The 22119-nt window shown below is 32.9% G+C and overlaps 3 protein-coding genes and 1 non-coding gene across 4 annotated transcripts; 2 read left to right on the top strand and 2 right to left on the bottom strand.

The window, feature by feature from the left end:
- Nucleotides 1-5132: 5132 nt before the first annotated feature.
- On the bottom strand, nt 5133-9234 carry LOC136232686 (uncharacterized). Its single transcript, XM_066022024.1, has 5 exons — nt 9078-9234; nt 7092-7384; nt 6877-6999; nt 6463-6753; nt 5133-5501 (listed from the first exon to the last, which is right to left on the bottom strand). The coding sequence occupies exons 2-5, from the start codon at nt 7356-7358 to the stop codon at nt 5295-5297; spliced, it is 888 nt and encodes a 295-aa protein (XP_065878096.1). The 5' UTR covers nt 7359-7384; nt 9078-9234; the 3' UTR covers nt 5133-5294.
- Nucleotides 9235-10346: 1112 nt separating this feature from the next.
- TRNAT-AGU (transfer RNA threonine (anticodon AGU)) lies at nt 10347-10420 on the top strand. Its single transcript has one exon. It is a non-coding gene; the product is annotated as a tRNA-Thr (tRNA).
- Nucleotides 10421-13637: 3217 nt separating this feature from the next.
- LOC136234146 (uncharacterized) lies at nt 13638-16326 on the bottom strand. The gene is made up of 2 exons (XM_066023923.1): nt 15040-16326; nt 13638-14105 (listed from the first exon to the last, which is right to left on the bottom strand). Exon 1 carries the CDS (start codon nt 16190-16192, stop codon nt 15050-15052), a length of 1143 nt encoding a protein of 380 aa, XP_065879995.1. The 5' UTR covers nt 16193-16326; the 3' UTR covers nt 13638-14105; nt 15040-15049.
- A 3082-nt stretch (nt 16327-19408) lies between these two features.
- On the top strand, nt 19409-20286 carry LOC136233494 (protein BOBBER 1-like). The gene has a single exon (XM_066023169.1). It carries the CDS (start codon nt 19570-19572, stop codon nt 20176-20178), a length of 609 nt encoding a protein of 202 aa, XP_065879241.1. The 5' UTR covers nt 19409-19569; the 3' UTR covers nt 20179-20286.
- The last annotated feature ends 1833 nt before the right edge of the window (nt 20287-22119 follow it).

Genomic DNA, 22119 nt, shown 5'->3' with positions numbered 1-22119 from the left:
TTGATTTTGATATAAGGTTTTACGTTTGATTGATTACGATTTGGTTTGATAAAACGTTTATCTGATTATAATATTTTATAAGGTTTTGAACTCAAAAATCGATACAAGATTATATATTTTTGGTTTTGGTTTACTACTTTGACTATATTATGAACTTTGGTTTTGAGTATATTTTATAAGGTTTTGATTAAACCCATTTCTAAAGATATATATGTAGCTAAGTTAAGTAAAGCTGGTTTTCATAGCTGATAGTTTCTTACTGAGATTTTTGTCTCACGTTTTTTTTAAATGTTTTAATGTTTTAGGTGAGAAAGTACAAGATAGAGAGAAGGTTACCGACCAATTAGGCGAGAATCAGAAGTTGTTGCTTATTGTTAGAATTATGGTTAGAACTTTGGTATTTCAATTGTAATATATATGATATTATGATATTGGGATAAATTGGAGACTCCTAAGTATTGATTATTATCTTTCTATTTCACACCTGATGCCGTTTGATGTCGTTTAGGGTCGGATGTGACAGCATATGCTAACTAAAATCATCAACTAAACCAAACATTAGCTTCGCAGACTTTGCATATGCTAACTAAAATTATCAACTAAACCAAACATTCGCTTCGCAGGCTTCGCATATTTAGCTTCGCAGGGTTCGCATATGCTAATTAAAATCATCAACTAAACCAAACATTAGCTTCGCAGGCTTCACAGGCTTCGCATATTTAGCTTCGCAAGGTTTGCATATGCTACCTCTGAAAAGTCAGACGGGAGGAAGACATCCGTGCGTAAATATTGAGGGTATTATGGGAAAGTCATACAAAATCAGTCTAGATATGTAGTAAGTTGAGTAAATGAGTTAAATATGTAAATGGGCTTCCCATTTGACCTATTTTTGTAATTAACCCTTTTTTTATTTGGAATAAATAAGACTTAGGACTTGTTTGGTTCAGCTGTTGCTGTTAACTGTTATAGTTAGCGGTTGCAGTAAGCTGTTTGCAGTTAAGTAGTAGCTGTTTACTGTTAGCTACTTGGTAATTAGTGTTTCGTAAATTTATAAAGAACGGTTGCTGTTAATATACGAAAAAAAGAAAATACCTATTAATTAACAATATAAAATAATAATATACGAATATTGATAAAAAGAATATTGTTGGGGTAAATGTAAATAATGGATCTATTTAGGAAAAAAATCTCATCTTTTTTCAATGCAACCATAATAAAACCAAACATTGCTTTTAAATTTAATAAAACCATGATATATTTTATGAAAACCGAAAACCATGGTATATTTTATCTTATCTTATGGTATATTTTATGAAAGATAAATGTATAATTTGTTGGGATGAAAATAAATAAAAAATGATTTTATATATTAGATTATTATCAATATGTGATCATTGATATTTTTTTATCAAGTACTCGGAGTAAATAGAAATAAAAATTTGGTTAATTTTGTCAAAAGCTAAACAGCTAAAAACAGCGTTTCAAATTGGAGCTTTTCGTGCTCCGAAATCGCTAACCGCTACGGTTTTATAATCATAACCAAACACTATATTATTAGCGGTTTGGTGTAAAACCGCTAAACGCTCATGCGAAACGCTAAAACAAACACCCTCTTAATGTAGATCCTTAAACTTAGCATGTTTTGTCTATTGGTACTCTAAACTTTTAAAATATCTTATTACACATTTAAAGTTGGCTTTAAAAACCTATTACATATTTATGGTTGGCTTTAAAACACTATCGCATACATATAGTTGGCGTACATAACTAATTCACATGCTTTTCTTTTTTCTATAGCACGCACATCCACCTCATCAGTTAAAAATGACAGATCAGCAATTTTATATATAGGAGATCATAATGGGCAACTATAAGCATGCAATAGGTTTTTAAAACAAACTATATGTATGTGATAGATTATTAAAACCAATTATAAGTGTGTGATATGTTATTTTAAAAGTTCAGGATGCCAATAAGTAATACTTGTAAAGTTTAAATGTGTAAATATACATTAAGCCAATAAATAACCCTCAAATAAGTTAATATTTAGGAAAAATTACAAAACTAGGTCAAATGGGAAACTCATTTACATATTTAACCCATTTACTCAACTTACTACATATCTAGACTGATTTTGTGTGACTTTCCCATAATACCCTCAATATTTACGCACGGTTGTCTTCCTCCCGCCTGACTTCGCAGAGGTTAGCATATGCGAAGCTAAATATGCGAAGCCTGCGAAGCTAATATTTGGTTTAGTTGATGATTTTAGTTAGCATATGCGAACCCTGCGAAGCTAAATATGCGAAGTCTGCGAAGCTAATGTTTGGTTTAGTTTATGATTTTAGTTAGCATATGCGAAGCCTGCGAAGTGATTGTTTGGTTTAGTTGATGATTTTAGTTAGCATATGCGAAGCCTGCGAAACGAATGTTTGGTTTAGTTGATGATTTTAGTTAGCATATGCGAAGTCTGGATGTGTTTTTAACAAAATTCGCTAAGTGGTATATAACAAAAAATGACAAATAACAACAGATTCTAACATTATTTAACAAAACAATCAGAACATAGATGAATACACCAACAATAATTCAGTGAGATTTATAGAATTAGGCATTTTATCTGCGTTTTTCAATCTTCCGCCTCACAGAACGAGGTTGTTGTTCGCTCTAAAATCGCCCTCTTTCTTCCATTTTCTCTGTTGTTCGCCTTCTTCCTCGTCTTTTCTCTCACTGTTCACCTTCTTCTACCGTCTGTTCGCATTCTTCCTCTTCTTTGCTCTCACTATTCACCTTCTTGTACCGTCGTTCACCTTCTCTCACCGTCGTTCGTCCTAAAATCGCCCTCTCGTTTTTCCTCTACCACCGTTCGCTTCCCTTTTCTCTCACCGGAGTAGAAGTTGCTGGAGAACGCCCTCAAACAACAGCGGATTTTGCAGGTTAGATCTCTGTGGAAGGAGGATAAGCCATTTTGAGTGAAGAAGAAACCGTAAGGAAGAGGAAGAGAGAGATGAAAGATTGGGGGTATTATGGGAAAGTTACACAAAATAGTCTACATATGTAATAGATTGAGTAAATGAGTTTAATATGTAAATAGGCTTCCCATTTGACCTGGTTTTATAATTTTCCCTAATATTTATGATTTTGGGAAGATAAGAAATTCATAATCTGAAAATCTTAGGAAGTTATGAAATGGAGATGGTTGGTGTACCATAACCATATTATGTTGCATATAAATCTTATTATTTTAATAATCTTGGTAAATGAAGCCTAAAAGACAATTATATGATGACATACATTATTTTAGACCAACCATAGGATAGGTCGGCATATCATATGTTCCAAAATTTATATAAATTTAATATCTATAATTAATTTTATTTTCCATATTTGTTTTCAACCTGTTGTCCATTATATATAGGCTGGCCTTCAATAAGTTTTTATTTTAAAATCTTCTTTCATCATTTTTCGTTGACAAACTTTGCAAATGGCCATTGGGTTTCACTAATCTTTTATCTTTGGTGGTATCAAATCATAATTTGCTTTTAGCTATATTAACACAAGGGTTTTTTTTTTTTTTTTAAAGTTGTGCGTATTGCACTTACATTAAACAAAGAAAAATTACATCAAAGATAAAGAAAAACCCTTAACCCACCCCACCCGGATGTGATTTGAACCCATGACCTCTAGAGTCATAGGTAAGCTCTCAACCAACAGGTTAAGAGCTTCACCACAATTAACACAAGGGTGCTTATAATTACAATTGTCTCTCGTAATTTATTAGTGTTAAATTGATCATCGTTTTTTTTTACGTTTACATAAAAAAAATGAAAATCTCATGTATAGTTTTTATAAATCTTTCGATATTTTCCAGTAAATTAAAGATACAGATTCAAATTCTCTAGATTATAATTTTTAATTATTTATGTTACGTTAGAAAATTTTGATTAAGCAATTTTTTTTTTTGAAAGATAGCAGTCTCAATTTGGTTAATCCAATTGATTTATTTTTACATAGTTATCATTATCTAGTCCTTGCTCAATTATTGATTGCAAAGGGGAGAAGAAGAAACGTTTTCCACATTTCCTTCTAGATTTTATTTTATATGCATTTGACATATTGGTTGGTCTATTTTTCATATCAAGTATGCAAAATAGGAGTGAGCAAAAACCCGACCAAACTGTTATGTTACCCGGATTGAAAACCGGAAATTTGAACAGGAAAAATGGGTTAATCGAACCGTTGGATACAATTTAAGTTTGTATAAACCTTCGTAAATTAATACTCGATAAATTAATAATTTTTTTAAAATAATAATTTTTTCTGATCCCGATTTGAACCAGATTACTAATTTTATACTCAATAAATTAATAACCTCTATAAACTAATAAAATTCTATGATCCCAACATTATTAATTTATAGAGATTTTACTATATATTGATTATATCGGTTTAGATTTAAATTTTGTATTGTAAAAAACCGACAATTTCGGTTAGCTAAAGCGTTTATATTACTCCGTCCGTTTCATATTACATGTCTTTCTAGATAGTTGTATAGAAATTAAGAATATTAGGAAAAAAGTAAACATGAGATGAAAAGTAGATAAACAAACACTTCCGAAGAGTCTCTTCATCATCTCTATTAATAGAGAGCATCTCTCCACCTCTTAGTGTCTATTTATTTCATTCTTTTTATTACTAATATATTATTGAAAAATCTCTCTCCTTTCATTATTGGTAAATTGAACAATAATTAATAATTTTAATAATAAAATAATAAATAAAGAGTGAATATAGAAGTATTGTTGAAGATGATATGTCTTAGTTACTCTTAAATCACTAAAAATCAGTTATTTATATTATTTTTAAAGAGTGCACTAAGAGTCTCTTGAAGATGCTCTAAATCTAACAGTAGCCCCGACTAAATTTAGTCACCCAGATCCATGCTATTGGTCATACATATCCTACAAGATCTCCATCCCCGCAGAATGAGACGAAACGAAAAATATATTAGGACGGTCCTCGTTCCACCATTTGACCAATGTATGGAACCATATTCAGACACATCCAATCAGTGAGATTCATGATCCATATTGAACATCATACTACTTCAGAAAATATGACAACAAGAACCATATAAAACCTACAACCATAATTTCAGAACAAAGAACAGATTACAATCCCTATATATTACAAAAATAAAAACATCAAATTTATAGAACAATCTATAAAATATGATGATCCATTTCCATGTATCTAAGTGATTTCTCAAGTTTAATGGTATGTTCATATTCATATCATTCTTTTTTCTTCAGTTTCAACTTGCTTTCCACTTCTCCGCTGTACGGGGCGACATGATACGCATACTGTTGAAGAACAGAGAACACAACCATCTCCAAACATACCAACACATTCTGCAGAGCTTCCTCAATGTGCTCCACATCCAACCAGAAATGATTAGATTTTATTACACCAGCAGCAACTAGTATGTCAAGCACCACTCCCTGCACATAATCACGGATGACATTGGTTTATAGCAAGACTAAAGGCTTATTAATACATTCAAATTGGTTATAAAATTCGATTGGTCCCCGAACTTTGAAAACGACCTATTGCCCCCCTGAACTTGCTTAAAATGATACACGTTTCAACTTGTCCAAATCTCCCATTGCCACATAGGATTGAGGGGGGTTAATTATGTTGTTTTAAGCTATGTTGCACAGAAACGGAAACGGGCAACGAAACGGAAACAGATACCAGAAACGGATATGAAACGTGGAAATACTAATGAAGAAGAGTTTCCGTGCAACATAGGTTGTAAGTAATTTCAAGTGGCTAATAGCATCCATTCTATCTTCCTCGCTAGCATTCCGGCTTCCTCTCTAGCTTCCCTCGCATCTTATAACTAAAGTGGCTTTGACCAGAAATTAATCCTCGTTTCCAAAGATTTGGGGGAATATGCTTTTATGGACAAGTTTAGGGGACTGTGGATGTATTAGGCTCAAGAACCAACTATAAATACTCATTCATGTGAAAGGATGAAAAGGATAAGATGATAAGCAAATTAGAGGAGAATAAATCGTCCAAAGAGAAAACCATTGTCTACTTGCAGAAACTTTAAACACGTAAAAGCATTTATTCAGCTTTGCTAAGCAATGCTGGTGTATGGGAACGGTTTCATTGCCTTCATCTCAGGATTTTTTTTTTGGTAGGCGGATTCAAACACCTTTTAGGTGATTCCAATTATAATTAAGTTCCACTACTTCTCTTATATTAGGAATCAAACTCGAGATCTAACTTAAGGGACTATAGTCCTTTTTCACCCAAGCTAACTAATTGGTTCAGACTAGCAATTTTTAGAGGTTTCTTTTGGTGCCCTTCACGATCTGTGGCTAAAAGCACCTAGTAAACACCTCCCCATGACGAAGCAGCAGAAACATGAAAATAAGCAGGAGTAGATCTTACCTGCCAAAAGCAAAAGAAGACAATCCCCTTGATGCACATGAACTTGGCAAGCGGATTATGTGGTGCCAACTCCTTTGCAAATACATGGTAAAACAACACCAAGGAATACAGAGCTAACGAAACCGAGACATTGAGGATAATTGTAAATGTCCAACTCAACCAAGTAGGGTAAATCCCAAGAAGCTGTAGACTTATCATCAGAATGGAACATATCGGGCGGATGACAACAAATTGCCATGTCCAGTACTTGAGGAGCTTCAAAGTTTTGTGGTTCAGCAGGAGGGTGCGAGGCTGCAGTTTTCAAAACATGTCCAACATAGTTAATATAAATTTAGATGCACAAACCTAATTGTGTGTATATATCTGCGTAAATTTGAAACAAGAAAGGTAAAAATACTCGATTCATTTCTGCACCTGGAAAAGAGTCATTGGAAAAGAAAGATGGATTTGTCTTCCTTTTATTTCATCTGGCACAACTTTACCACTAATGGATATATTCAGGTAACTATACATCAAGGCCATGAACTTGGCAATCACCTGAAAGTATAAATGCAAAGCTACAAGTGATGTGATGAGCCAAAAGAGCAACAATACAAAAGGAAAATCACCGTTGGGTACGAGATACTTACCAAAGCTTCATAACATTCCTTGATGGAGTCCAAAAACATGAAGAATTCCTTACTCCCCTGGATATCTAACAAACCTACAAAGGAGTCGATGGCATATATTGGAGCCATAAGGATAATAACGATTATGGCCTTTTGCTCTTTCGGGTTTTTCCAGTAGAACATATGCTGTGACAGGAGCTGCAGTGTAAAATGCATTGTAAGCATTGTACAAAACGCAGATCCCATTAAGGTGATTTGCCCTCGATCTAAAGTACTAAAGTCAATCATTGTTGCGGAAGTTGATAATCAATAATCTGCCAAGTACCAAGAACAAGATATTAATCATCACATGCACTAATTGTTAATACAAGGCATCAAATGTTCAGCTCTATATCCAGCAGCACAAATTTCAGAAGAAAAAACGACCTTCCTAAGGGTTCCGCAAGCTCATTGAGCTATGATGCAAGTAATGCCAATTTATGCCCACTAATGACTACCATCTTGCTTTCATGCATAGTTATTAGAGGCGCAAGGCGCACTAAAAACATATCCAATATCCATAATGGCATAGTTATTAAAGGCGCAAGGCGCACTAAGGCGCAAGGGGGGTCCTGGAGCCTTGGCGCAAGGCGCAACTTAAGGCGCGCGCCCGAGCGACTCGAGGCGCACCAAAAAAATATTCAGAAATTCATAATACTAGTCACAAATAGTCAAATACCAACAATAAAACCATAAAATGCATGAGTTAAGTTCTAGTTAACTACTAAGGCATAATGTCTGCTGCGATATGTGTAGTAAAAACTTTCAATCTTTGTCTGTCTCTGTTTTTCTTTTATTTTTTGAACTTAAAAAACCCTAAAATACCCTAACCCTAAAACACCCTCAAAACCCTAAAATACCCTCAGCCCTAAAATACCCTAAGGTAGCCAAGGCGCGCGCCTTACTGACCAAGGCGCTAAGGCTGGAGCCTTAGCCGAGGCGCGCCTTTAATAACTATGCATAATGGTAATCATAAAGTACACGAAGTAAATTCCAAATTAATTACTAACTCTTCCATAATCATAATAAAAATTACAGATCTAAAGACTAAAGTTCAACCAAATCCTAAGTTAATTAATAGTCTAATAACTACTGTTTCATCAAGACTAAACTAAAGTCTCCATTTGGAGATATTTTTTAACTCTTCAAAATGGAAGAGTATTTGTTCTTTACAATATTTCTGCTGTCCAAATCTTATTTCCTCTTTTTTTATTCTAACTTAATTTCAGCCAAAGATCATATAGATAGGAAAGGGCTAAGATTAAAACATCCTAGTTTAACTTTGACTCCTAGAAAACCTATGTAGCTTCTAAATTTGCATCTAGGCGCACTCAAGCATGCGCCTCTTGAGCAAACCCACCTTTTGGCTTCTCAGGCGACATGACTGAAGCCTAGCCCCTTTTGAGTAGTGTTTCTGCATTTCCAGCCTGTTTCCGTCTTCGTTTTAGATTTAACATTTCCAGTTTCAGTTTTCGTGCAACATAGATTATCATCTTACTATCAAGTAATAGCAGTAACCAATTCAATAAAAGAATTTATGAAACCCCATTATTAGCACATCACTAAACTCTATTATCAAAGAGCACAAAATTACAAGGATGCAACTAAAGAAATAAACAGGAAAGCTCAATCTAACAGAAATATTAAACTAAAATCATCAGTATTACAGGAAAATTTCGATCAACTAAATTTCACTACACATATTCGAGTGTTTCTAATGTTTCACAAAACCCCTAAACACGAGAAGCACGCAGAAATCAAGGCATTGTTTTAAGAAATTTCTTTAGTTTCATAACAGGATCATTGTTTCCATTACTAGTTCTTAGATCAGATAATAAAGAAATAAATAAAGACAAGATCATCAATCAATTTCCTCTAAAAAGCGCAAAATCAGCATCAAAACTCCATGCCATTTGCTGTAAATTGAAGTTGAGTATATAGAATTAGCATTTAGAAAATGGAACTTACCAGATCAAGGTCAGGAAGATTGAGTCAACTGAATAATTGATTTACTTCAATGGCCTCTGTCTGTGTGGATGAGGAAGAGAGGAAAAAATGAAGAGGAAGAAGGAGGAGGAGGAGGGCCCATGACAGCTAGACACGTTTGAAAAACGATATGCACACATGTCGGTATGGGCTTAATTTAATATAGGCTCAATACATTAAAATCCTCTGCACTTTTTCCAGAAAGTCTAAGAGAAATTTATATATAAATTCAATTTAAAAAAAAAAGTGTTAATTATGTTACATAATTATTTTGAATTATATTTTTATTAGTATTTTTAATATATTTTAAAGATTAGATTTTATAAATTAGAAGTCTAGAATTTATTTTTACGATTTATGATTTATTTATGAATTGGGGTCGAGAATTTTTAAATTATAATTATAGAAAATAATGACATATTAAGAATTAAGTTTGATGATATGACTTAATTGTAATTTTGTATTTAATTATGATATTTATGTATTTGACCCAAAGTTTAATCGGCCGTCTGAATTTACAAATGTCTCGTTAGTCTCTTCAACTTGCTTAAAATAATTTATTGACCACTTGAATTTGTTTAAAATGATCTATTGGCATATTGAACTTGCTTACAGTGATCCATTTACCTCCTGAACTTGTTTAAAGTGATATAAATTGTAATTTGTCTAAATCCGTAACAAAATTCAAAATTTACAAAACAAAAGCCTAATTCTTGATTTCAAGTCTTTAAAACAAATTAACTTTCTGTTTTATATATTTTTATAGATTTATAGACTTAATTATAATATTTTAAGTAAGTTTAGAGGAACTAACGAAACAACGTGTGATTTAGGGATCAATCAACTATTTTGAACAAATTTAGAAAACAACTGATATATTAAACTTTTAGTATATGTTAATGATTTATAAATCAAAGTCTTTAAAATATATTAAAAATGATGATTACATAATTTGAATAATAATTTGATAGAATTATAAATCATTTTTTAAAAACAGTATTCTTATGTAAATTTCCCTTTAATTTTGTTATGTTGGATTTGGGGTTTTAGGACCAAAATTATGGGCCCTCGCCAAAAATGAATTTAAAATTGGGAAATTATTTACAAGAAAATTTTAAAAATATTTTTGGCATATAAAAGAATGAAAAATAAGGTAGTATATGGTATAAAAAATTTAAAGAAAATTCATAATATACTGAGTGTTTGTTCCAAAGAAAAATAAAAATAGATAAAAGTAATTTTTTATGTATAGCTTTCATAGCTCAGTTGGTTAGAGCACCCGTTTAGTAAGCGGGAGGTCTTGAGTTCGACTCTCAATGAAAGCAGTTTGTAAGATTTTTATTTCCAGCACAAAAAAAAATTAACTATGAAAAGAAAATACTTTATATTTTTTTAAAGAAACTCTTAATTTTAAAATTCAAATATAAAATCATATTTTATTTATGATATATAAAAAATAGTGACAAATTATAATTACTTTTTGTAATATGATTTTGTAATTTTATATCTAAGATTTTTATGTGACAAATTCGGGTAAATTTTACTTATGATGTACAACCTTTACCTCATTTCACACTTTGGTGTACAATAATACTGTTGAACTGGTCAAGACAATTTTCAAAATAACACCCAAAACCTTCCCTCGATGTTCATGAAGCATTCAAAAAGTGGAACACCTCCCTAATTACCATGAGGCCAATAACATATTTTGTTTTTATTTAGAATGTTAGTCCCAAGGAGTTCTAAATTGAGAGCTGAGAGTTATTACTGATTTCAAACCAAGATTAATGTAACAAACTGGAATAGAATTACAAAGTTTTTTTTTTTTTTATCAACACTAACAACATTAATAGGTAAGTTAAAGCATAAACATGAAGCAATATTTCCATTACGTTTCAGCAAAGTTTCAAAATCCACATAGCAAAACCAAGTGCCCAATTTTCTCTTAAGCGGACCTTTGAGAGGTCCTGTCGAACGGATTCCGGCGATGACTAACTACCCCGATGATGCTTTTAACTGTCTGATGGGGTTCGGTCAGCCTCCATTCCGACATGCAAGCTGAGAAACTAAAGATTTGCTCTCTCTCTCTACACTCTCTTCCCTTCTCTGATTTCGATTTACTTCTTTGTGTTCCTATGATTTATTTTGTGATGTTGGGTTTTTTGGATTCATTTACTGTATGTGAACGTTATTTAATTTTTTTTGGTGTTTTCAGTTTCATGAAGAAACACTTATTCTTTTCTATTTCGTTTTTTAGAGAGATGAGTGAGAGGGGGACTTAGAAAGAGAAATTAAAAGATAAAGGGAGAGGGGGTCCTACTTTTCTAAATAGTTGGGTGAAAAATGCTGAGGTGGCACGTTGACCAGGCATTGATCGGTCATTTTCACCGGCTATACACCACAGTGTGAGGTCACCCCTAAGTTCGTATATATTAGTGAGACAAATTGAAGGTTGTACACCAAAATATGAAATGAGGCAAAGGTTGTACACCATAGGTGAAATTGACCCTGACAAATCCATACAAAAATGCTCATAATAATCTTCAGTTTTGTCAAGCCGGGCCAGATCAATTAGATTCAGCAGATAAATTGGTCATAAGAATTAGGGGTAAATTACACCCACGGCCACTGATCTTTACCCATTTAATATTATAGCCACTAAACTTCAATTTTTAATAGTATGACTACTGAATTTTACACTTTTTAATACCGGTGGCCACTCAATGTCTCAAAACGACCACTAACAGTCTGAAAATAAAAGGTTCAATTAGAGGTCATTTATGTGTTGTTTATGTGTTGAGGAACTTTAATTCTTGAAAATTTTCGTTTTGAGGTCATTTATGTGTTGTTTGGTTAGGAGAGAGAAAGTGAATTTTTAGAGAGAGAAAGCTCCAAAAAAGGTGATTTTGGAAAATAAAAAATCTGGTTTCATAGTAAATGTCGTTCTGAACAACTTTAATTCTTAAATATTTTTATTTTGAGATCGTTAACGGTCATTTTGATAACTTTAATTCTTGAATATTTCATGGTAAAGTTTAATGATTATACAGTTAACAATTGAAGTTCAGTGGCCACAATGTTAAAATGGATAAAATTTAATGGCCATGGGTGTAATTTACCCTAAGAATTATAGAGAAAATACTACATTATTATTATTAAGACCCATTTGTTTACCATGCTTGAAATTTTTTTGGTAAAAAAAAACAAAATATTTTTGAGTGTTTGACAATGGAAAGAAGTGGTGGATATGGTGATTGTTTTAAAAAGGTAAAAAGAAAAATATGTGATTTCAAAATGTTTTATTTTTTTCAATTGCCATGTTAACCTTTTTCTTTTTTTTTTTTAATAAACAAATACTAGAAACATGAGACAAACAAACGGAAGGATCAGCATAAATTTGATAAGCCCATGAGCTTAAATTAACCAGTATTTTACATTCAAATCATAAATGATAATAATATTTTATTTTTAATCAAATTGACAATTTTATTTATTTGTATTATATCAGGATTAAGGTGTAAAAATACCAATAACGTTTTGGATATTAGCAATTTTATCTCTAACATTTAAAATGATGTAATTTTACCCCTAACATTGGAAGCCAAGAGCAATTTTACCTATAACGTTAGTAAATTGGATCAATTTGATCATCAAACTGTCTTTTCGTCTTATCATCTACACTTCACACGTGCATCATTTTATTAGGAACAAATCACAAACATATGTTGGGATGTGAAAAAAAATATACTGTTTTTTTGTACAAATTAGGCAAAAAAATTCAAAAAATCTACTTAATTTATATAAATATTAATCTTCAATTCTATTATTAAATCACAAAAAACACGAATTAATATGCAATTGGTGCAAAATAAAGAACAAAAATATCTATGTTTTATAATAGTGTTTGAAATTGACCCAAATTATAAACGTTATGAGTAAAATTACTCTTGACTACAAATGTTAGAGATAAAATTACACTATTTTAAACATTAGGGTAAAATTGCTCCTTACCCGAAATGTTAGAAGTATTTTTAAACCTAAATCCAATTATATCATATAGGCTCATTTTTATTTTAAAAATGTCATAGAGTATTCTATCCTCTTTCAACCTTCTTCAAAAAAATTAGTTATGGATAACTTACCTAATAATAAAATTCAAAATGAAAAATAAGATTTGACATAATTGTAATTTTTTTTATAAGATATGATTTTCCTCTAAATTAATTTCCTCTTTGTGTTGGATTTAGGGTCTTTGTGACCAAAACTATGGGCCTTTGGCCCAAAAAGAATTCAAAATTAGGACTATCAGATATCAATAACTCATTTGCTTCTTTTGTTAATCAAATGACATCTTCTCCACAAAACCTTATTTACCAAATCGAAATGCAATAAAATCACAAAATAATTGAATAAAAGAGTTGTCATCATAAACACATTTTTTATAACCAATTTGAAGGGTGCCCCCTAAATTCATATAGACATTTCAAATTAATCAGGAAATGATAAATATAAACGTAAAACTGGGAAAAAAAAGGTTATAATTACCATATACCTCAAATTTGCTCTGACAAAATTGACAAGTACGAGAAAATTTGCTCTGCCTCTAAAATTTAATGATGATGTATGCTTATAAATGATTAAATGATGCACTAAACAAAAGAAAACAACAAACTTGAAGAACATTTTAATGATATACTACAAACTATTCTACATATAATAAATAAAATTGTAGAATTAATCCTTACAGTCTTTTCTTAAAAGGGTTCTTCATCATCTTCATATTGAACAAGTCCAATTCTGGATTCAGAGCCATGAAATTTCTTGAGGAGGTTCTGCTTTTCAATCTTCAACTCCCATCTGTATCTGTCAAACATCATCCTCTCCACATGTTTCACCGATGGCTGGGTTCGGGTCAGGGTCGGGTTCGGGGTCAGGTTCAGGTTCAGGTTCAGCCTTTTGATTTCTACCAAAGCTGCCCATCCAGGTTTGCAGGGAGCTAATGAACAATTCCTAGAGACATTGGAATGCAAAATATGTATTTTTAGGCATTGAATTTAAAATCCATAAAAACAAACTGTTTTGAAAGTTTTCATTTCACTGTGGATTTAAAATATTAAAACGTTATGAACCGATGATGCGCACTATATCATTAGGATTTTAGTTCTATTTTCAGAACTCGGAGATTTAAGAACAATTATAACTACAGAAGGTGCCTGAAAACAGAGCTCAAATCTGCAGTTCTGCAGCTTATGTTAAATTCCGAACCGATATTATTAGAAAATACAAGAAAAAGAGTGAGTGACCATAAGCAAGTAGCAAAGTAACATGAAGATTATCAATAGATGACTTAATACTATATTATTAACATTTAAATTTATTTAAAGACCATGAAGATTTTTTAGCACCATCATAACTAGAGAAGTTACCAAATATCAATACTATCTGTTCAATTTGTTAAGTGCTGAAATCGGCTGTCAAATGTGAATTTCTGACATGATAATACGGTTTACAAAAACAAATCGTCTGAAGAGAACGACCCGTTTAACATGATTATCATTTTTGTTACAAATACATATTATATAATCATGTGGAATATATAATTCACACAATACGATTATGACATGCTACCCGATTTGACACCCTTGATGCTTTCAGTTCCAAAAAACCGTTATCAGAAGAAATAAGTAAACCAGTGACCATAAGTATGTCTCCAAAACGCGTAAAAATGACAAAACAAAAGAAGGATGCAAGAACAAAAAACAAATAACCATCCACAAACAAGGTTTTAAAGCTAAAATGCAAAATAACATGGAAAGACCTCTTTTTGTAGCACTTAAACAACAAAATAACTAATAAAAATCACAAAGAGCAAATCATCTTTCATTCGCCAAATCAGAAGCTACTTTTCTACTGATGAATTCTAAACTGTGGATATAAAACTTACTTGCTCTGCATCAAGCACCAATTGTTTTGGCAGTCTTGCTATCAATATACATCTTCAATAAATCTGGGGCTTCATCATTGTACTTACGGATATATTTCAGGAAATCCTTCTCAGTTCGAGTTAGCAGAGACAATATGTTTTCGCTACCTTTTAAGAGCTGCTTCAGCTCCAAAACCTTCAAAACATTATACCTAGGACGAAGTGTTTTCTCAATGGATAAATTGATTAGTATGGGGTTATCAATTACAGCCTGAGGCTCCCATTTCAACGTATTAACGCAGAAATCAACTGCATTCTTGATTTTCTGCTCTGAACATGAGAAGAAGGAAGGGCTTTTCCTGAAAGCGAACAAAATCTGCTCTTCTTTCCATCCCATAGTTTTCATAAACTCAATTTTCTTCTTCCAAGTTGACTTGCTCATTGATAGGATCACCCTAAGAGCATGTACAAATATAGTAGCAGAAGGTTCAAAACCCAAATCCTTAAGAGTATTCACTGCATAAGATGTCCTATCAAGATTCTGTGTTATATGTCTAGGCTGCAAACTTATAAGCTTTCCTAAACTATGCTTAGACACCCCCTCTTTCCTTAAAAGATCAATATTTGGTTGTACATTACCAGTCAAATTAGAGGTCAATAACCACGAAAAACGCTTAACAAGCCCTACAAAGTTCTCATGAATACTAAGATTAGAGCTCCAGAATTCAACAGAAGGTTTAATTTGAGAGTCTAGAGATCTCGCCAAAATTTTAGGGTTTGACATGATAAGCATAGTAAGACGCTCACCTGCAAAGCCCTTGTTTACGAAGTACTCAAGTTTTGGCTGCAGATAGCGTTGATCTTTGCACAGGAGAATTTGGGGCCGCTTTGCAATCAATTCGGCCACCTGAGAAGCGCTGAAATGATGAGATTTGAAGAGTCCGACTACGGATTTAACAGTCTCTTGATTCTTTTCGTCTATGTGAATCTTCTGTGAGACTGAAACAGAAGATTCTAAAGGAAAACCGCATGAATCGACGAGGAATTGAACTGTAAGCGATGATGAAGAAGCTCCGTTGGTGCGCAATGCAGAGGGGGAAGAAAGTGCTGCAGATGATTGCAGAAAACGTTTTTGCATATGAGAAAAGAGGTGTTTTACTAAATTATTGGCCATTTCGGAAACTGAAGAAACACGAATATGAATCTCAGAATTTGATCGGAAAATGGTGAAAATTTAGGAAGGTAGAGAAGAGAGGGAGTGCTGTTCTAACTTGTAAGGGTTTGAGATTTTCAAAATTTTAGGAACTAAATATAAATGCCTAACAATGAATGAATTTATTTTTTTGAAAACTATTCTCTAAAATATACTGTATATAGTTTTTTTATTTATATAAAAATACTTACATCGTTTCATTGATAAAAAAAATAAAAATAAAACTTTAAAAAAAATACTGATTATGCCTAGCTCTGTTTATGGCCGGGCTGGAATCGGGCTCAACAGGCTTTTGTTTAAAAATGCTAGTCCAATTCCAGTCCAGCCCACTTCTAATTTACGTGGATTCAGACCGGATGGGGTTCGGGTTCAAAAATCAAATCTCAAGCTCATCTCATGTAAGTCCACCTAAATATATATGTATAAATATAAATTTATTAATTAATATTAATAGGCAAGCCGAATTGAACTGGTCCGTGCTATTTTTATAAATCTCAAACCCGTCCAAAAGAGAGGTAGGATTTAGCGGGCTTGAACCGGGCTGGGTGTAGAGACAAATTTTCATATCCAAGCCCGGTCCAAGGAACACAGGTCAGGGCAGGTATCCGGACCCGTGAACATGTCTAGTTATACCCACATAGATAAGAAAAGTAATACAAAGACCAAAATAAATCACTAAAAGTACAAGTAACACAAACAGATGAAACATTTAAACTATTTCGAATCTTCGGACCTGAGTCTTGTCTTTTGCAACCACATAGATGTAATGATCTACGTATAAGATCTACCGTTTCTGCTCTTGTTAAATCATAAAATAATACAAATGAAAAAATAAGAAACAACATATGCAATTTAAACGGATTAAAAGATCCAGTGAAATATGCGAAATCCAATTAAAATAAATTTATTGAACAAAGAAAAGAAAAAAAAGAAAAATTAAAATATTAGAACGGTGTAAGGAGGAAAAAGAAGACATCCTTCCTTTTTTTTCTTTTCAAATACAAAACCATAACTCGAAAAAGGAGAAAACTCAATCAATAGAAAGATCGATTGATGAATTTGGTGAAGAAATGAGGCGACACTAGAAAATTCTCAGTGAAAAAGAAGATGTTTCATCGAGGGAAAAGAGATTTTCTAAAATATTTATGATAATACTAAATTCTATAAAAAAAAATAGTTTGGTGTTTTCAATAAAAAAATAAATCTACCAAAAAAATAAAAATAAAAATAAAAATTTCCAAAAATATTAATATACGTTTACTTTATTTTACAACTAATGATAACTTGAGTATTCTGTTAAAAAAAAAGAAAGTTAAGGTATTCATATTAAACGCTGCTAATGTGTAAATTAGATTAATAGTTATTGAAGTTTAAAGTCTTAAAAATGTTATTTAATTTTATTTTTTAAAATAACTTTTTACTTCAACAAAATTATTATAGTTCATTAGGTAGACATATCCAAAACCAAGATGATTTGAAATTTTTGTTGATGGAGGATTTATTCGAAACAAAAGGTAGAAGATTGGTGGAAAATATAGAGATCTACAAAGAGTTATCATTACCTCTAGTAGTAGGAGTCTAGAGGTGCCAAAACAAAGGGCAAGTCAGCATGAAATCCAAATCTTCCTATACTTTGACTAAATCTGGAAGATCTAGCTAGCCATTGGGTGACAATTGCAATGCATATCTCAAGTTCCTTTGGAACATTCAATATGCTATCAGAGAAGGGAAGATGAACCCCATTTCCAAAAAAAAAAAATCTCATAAAAACTAAGGCATCATTCAAAGACGTTTGTCATCACCTGATTAGAAGTTGGAACACTAATCCCTAAGTGGGCAAATTCGGGATAACAAGTTACCAGTTTAGTCAACGAAAGCTCGTTTAAGATAGAAGGTTGCTCATGATTCTGAAGATTGGAGATTATAGGCTTCTTGGATTCCCCAGCAACATCACCCTTCTTCGCCCCGAAGGCTTTTCCCTTACCAGTTTGGGATTCCTTCCTTACCCTTTCCAGCCAACGAACTCTTACGACCCATTACATAATAAAGATGGATAAACAAGATGAAAATAACAAAGAAAAAGAAAAATTTACTTAAACACGATATCAACCACTTTATTGAAACAAAAACAAGAAGAAGACGTTGTAACGAAAAGAAAGAAAGATTGAAACGCATTGGAATGAAAAAAGCCTATAGATCATTAACAGTTGAAATGTGGTAAAGAAGACAGAGAGAAATTAGGTAAAGCTTATGTAAAAAAATAAGTGTAGTGAGAAAATGAAGAGACGCTGAGAAAACGAAAAGACTGAGTTAAAGCTTCTCATTATTAAGACGTCAAACACTTCCCCATAAAGCGAGCCATCAGCGCAACATTTTAGATGAGGTGGAAGAAGGACACGCCAGCCACGCATGAAGCAAAATAACCGCAATTGTCCAAGTACAGATTCAAGTACAATTAATTAAGGATAATTTATAAAAAGGTCCTCTTCGATAGCCTTAATATCCTTTAAAATAAAAAATCCTGAAAAAATGCATAAAAGTAGAAAGAAAAATTGGGGGGAGATGACATTTGATATCATGCAAAATGGCATAACGTGAGTGACGTCATCACTGCCTCCTTTAAGATTAAAGGTCACATGCAAAGGAACCTGCCCAAAGGCATTGAGAAAGGCTTCGGCCTCTTCCACAAGATGAACCTTCGAGAATCTTTTATGATAGGATTCCTTCCATGACTTAGATTCCTTAAGAGACAAATATCCTAGACTAATAAAGGTTCCTAATCAGATGAAGCGCTTAACCTAAAAACCCTATATATAAATATGTATTGACACAAGATACAGTACATTAACTACTATCTCATAACTAGTCCATACCTTTCAATTCAGTCTAAACCACAATGCATCAGAGCGGGTTTGCTAGAGTCCGGACCCTTCTGATTTCTGTTTTATAGATTAATACGACGACGAGTTGTCAAGACGATTTGAACACAGAGGCGAAGATCTAATATCTAGTTATCAGAGTCAATAAACTATTGTAAGTAAATTCAATGCTAAGAGATCACATTTTAAGTGATTACAAGGAGCTATATAGATATTTTGTAATTTCGGAGTCAAATTTCTTTTTAGGACGAAATTCAGGAGCTGATGTATTGGGTCTCAATCAAGAAATTCAAATCCTTTTCAAAAAAGGATAGAAATCCTATTCAAGATTGGATTTTTAATTTTGGGATTCTAAAAAAGCCTATAAATACTCTATATCAATCTCCACCAAACATCACAAAAACCTCTCTGCATAAAACCCTAGATCAGTTTCATCAATTTAATCCTCTCGATTCAGCCATGGCAATCCTTTCCGACTATGAAGAAGTAGGCCAAACCCAGAAGCTTCCGTCCCCAAAGTCGTCACCGGAGAAGAAGCCGGAGAAACACGACCCAAACGAAGGCAATGGTCTAGACATGGATAATCATTCATGGACTCAAACTCTGCAAGACCTAACTGTTTCAATGCCAGTTCCTCCCGGCACCAAATCGAGGGAAATCGTGTGCGAGATAAAGAAGAAGTCATTAAAAGTTGGGCTCAAAGGTGAAGCACCTATAATTGAAGGAGAGCTGTTTGAGACGATCAAATTGGATGATTGCTTTTGGAATTTGGAAGATCAAAAGCTAATTTCTGTGTTAATGACGAAATTCGATCGGCAAAATTGGTGGAAGAGTTTGTTGAAAGGAGGGCCTGAAATAGATATAGAAAAAGCAGAACCAGAAGCAAGCCGACTATCGGAATTGGAGGGGGAAACAAGATCGGTTGTGGAGAAGATGATGTTTGATCAAAGACAGAAGGAGATGGGACTTCCTACTAGTCATGAGATTGAAAAACAGGACCTTCTCAAGAAATTCATGGCTCAGAATCCTAATATGATGGATGGTTTCCCCAATATGAAGATGATGTAGATTTTTAGATTATTTAATTCAGTTTTTACCTTTTAATTTTTTATTAATTCTGAGCGTAAGAGTATAATGTTTGGTTAATTATTCACCATAAGATTCAATTTGAATATTTTGTTTACGCTTAATAGGTTGGTTTTCTGAAATTTTGTTTATGCTTAGGGGCTTAATACATCATTTGCATCAAAATAGTTGATTGGCCCCTGAACTTTCAATGTGTATCGATAGCCTCCTGAACTTGCATAAAATATTCATTTAGCTCTCTAATCTTGTATAAAATGTAATTAATTAATCACTTGGTTGTAAAAAAGTAAGTTAAATGCGAAAAATATATTGCACGCATCTTAAAAAAGTAAAACGACCAAGATCGGGGTATGTGATTATAATATTAGAGAATGAAATGTTTTATAATTGAATAGAAGTATGTAATAACATTCTAAGACATGTGAAACATATCTTCCACATTTGATTTGCTTTTTTACAATCAAATGATTAATTGATTGCATTTTACTATTGAGACACTTTGAAAGTTTAGGGAGCCAATCAACTATTTTGGACAAGTTCTGAAAAAATAATGATGTATTAAGCCATGCTTAGGTTTGCAGCAGACTAAAAATCGTATCAGTAGACCAAGGCTATCGCGATCTGTCCTCCATCCAATCAAGTGTTGGTGTGGGAGAAGCCAGGGAGAGGCTTCATTAAATGCAAGAGTGACAAGGGTATCTTTGCCAGTGAGAATAAAGTCAACACGGGGGCTGTTCTTCGCAGCTTCGACGGGAGTTTCATGACTTGCTACAGCTCTTGGAACAGTGGAGTTACCGACGTAGGTATTGCGAAGGCCTATGTTACCCGGACACGGATACAATATCCGACACGGATACGGATACGGAAAACGTCATTTCTATAAAACACAGGACACGGATACGTAGGGAACACGTGTAAATATTAAAAATATTGGGGCACATTTATAAATATTAAAAATATATTTTTATATATGATTTTTTTTGTAATATAACTAAATAAATACATATAAACGAAATTATAAAACTCTTAACTAAACATAATAAAAGCTTTCATCCTTAACACTAAAAACCTATTTCTTCAATGGCATTAATTCCCCCCCGTCCTTTGGGGTTTCTGGCTCTCCAAATCTATTTGGAATAAGAATCGATGATTGAAGAATTACTTTGGAGTTGAACGGATGTTTTTTCAGATTTGAAGAATCGGGGTGTTTTTTTTCTTCTGGGACACGCGTATCCTTCATTGATACGCGTGTCCAACTTTCCGATATTACGGACATGGCCCCGACACCGTGTCCCAAGCCTTTCCGGCCGTGTCCGTGTCGGAAACGTATCAGACACACGATACGTTGGGTCGCCGGCATGTCCGCGCTTCCGAGGCGAAGGCTTTAGCATTGCGGCAATCTATTCTTTGGGTGCTTTCCCTTTACTGCCATATTTCTTGATTTTAATGAAATTTAGGAATAAAATGCCACCAAATATTTTCTCCCAAATAGTAAAGAATTAAAGTCTTTAGTAGGTAGTGTTTGTTTCCCGAGAGAAAAAAAAGAATTAAAATCTTTATCTCATGTTCAAAAAAAAAAAAACACACAGATAGGAATGTGTAAACGAGGTGGGAGATACATTTCTCTTCTTCGTCTCCCGGCTAGTTGAGGATTCCCCGTCTCTGTTCGCGTCCCTACAAGTTAGACAGGGATAAATTTATCCCAATCAACGTGAGAATCTCTATTCCCCGTTTACTGATGTTCTAAAAACTTTTTTCCTGTTCCCCATTTTCTATGGAGAATCATTATTTAAAAAAAATTAGTAAAACCTAAAACTTTTAAAAATCAGCAGTTAATAATAACAAGTATCAACAATCATTCTCAAATTTTCCAAATCACAAAAAGATAAAAATTGAAAACAATCAATCACCTAATTAAAATGT

This window comes from Euphorbia lathyris, chromosome 6 (genome assembly GCF_963576675.1).
Source record: "Euphorbia lathyris chromosome 6, ddEupLath1.1, whole genome shotgun sequence".
Taxonomy (NCBI): domain Eukaryota; kingdom Viridiplantae; phylum Streptophyta; class Magnoliopsida; order Malpighiales; family Euphorbiaceae; genus Euphorbia; species Euphorbia lathyris.
This window is presented reverse-complemented; position numbering and strand designations above follow the sequence as displayed.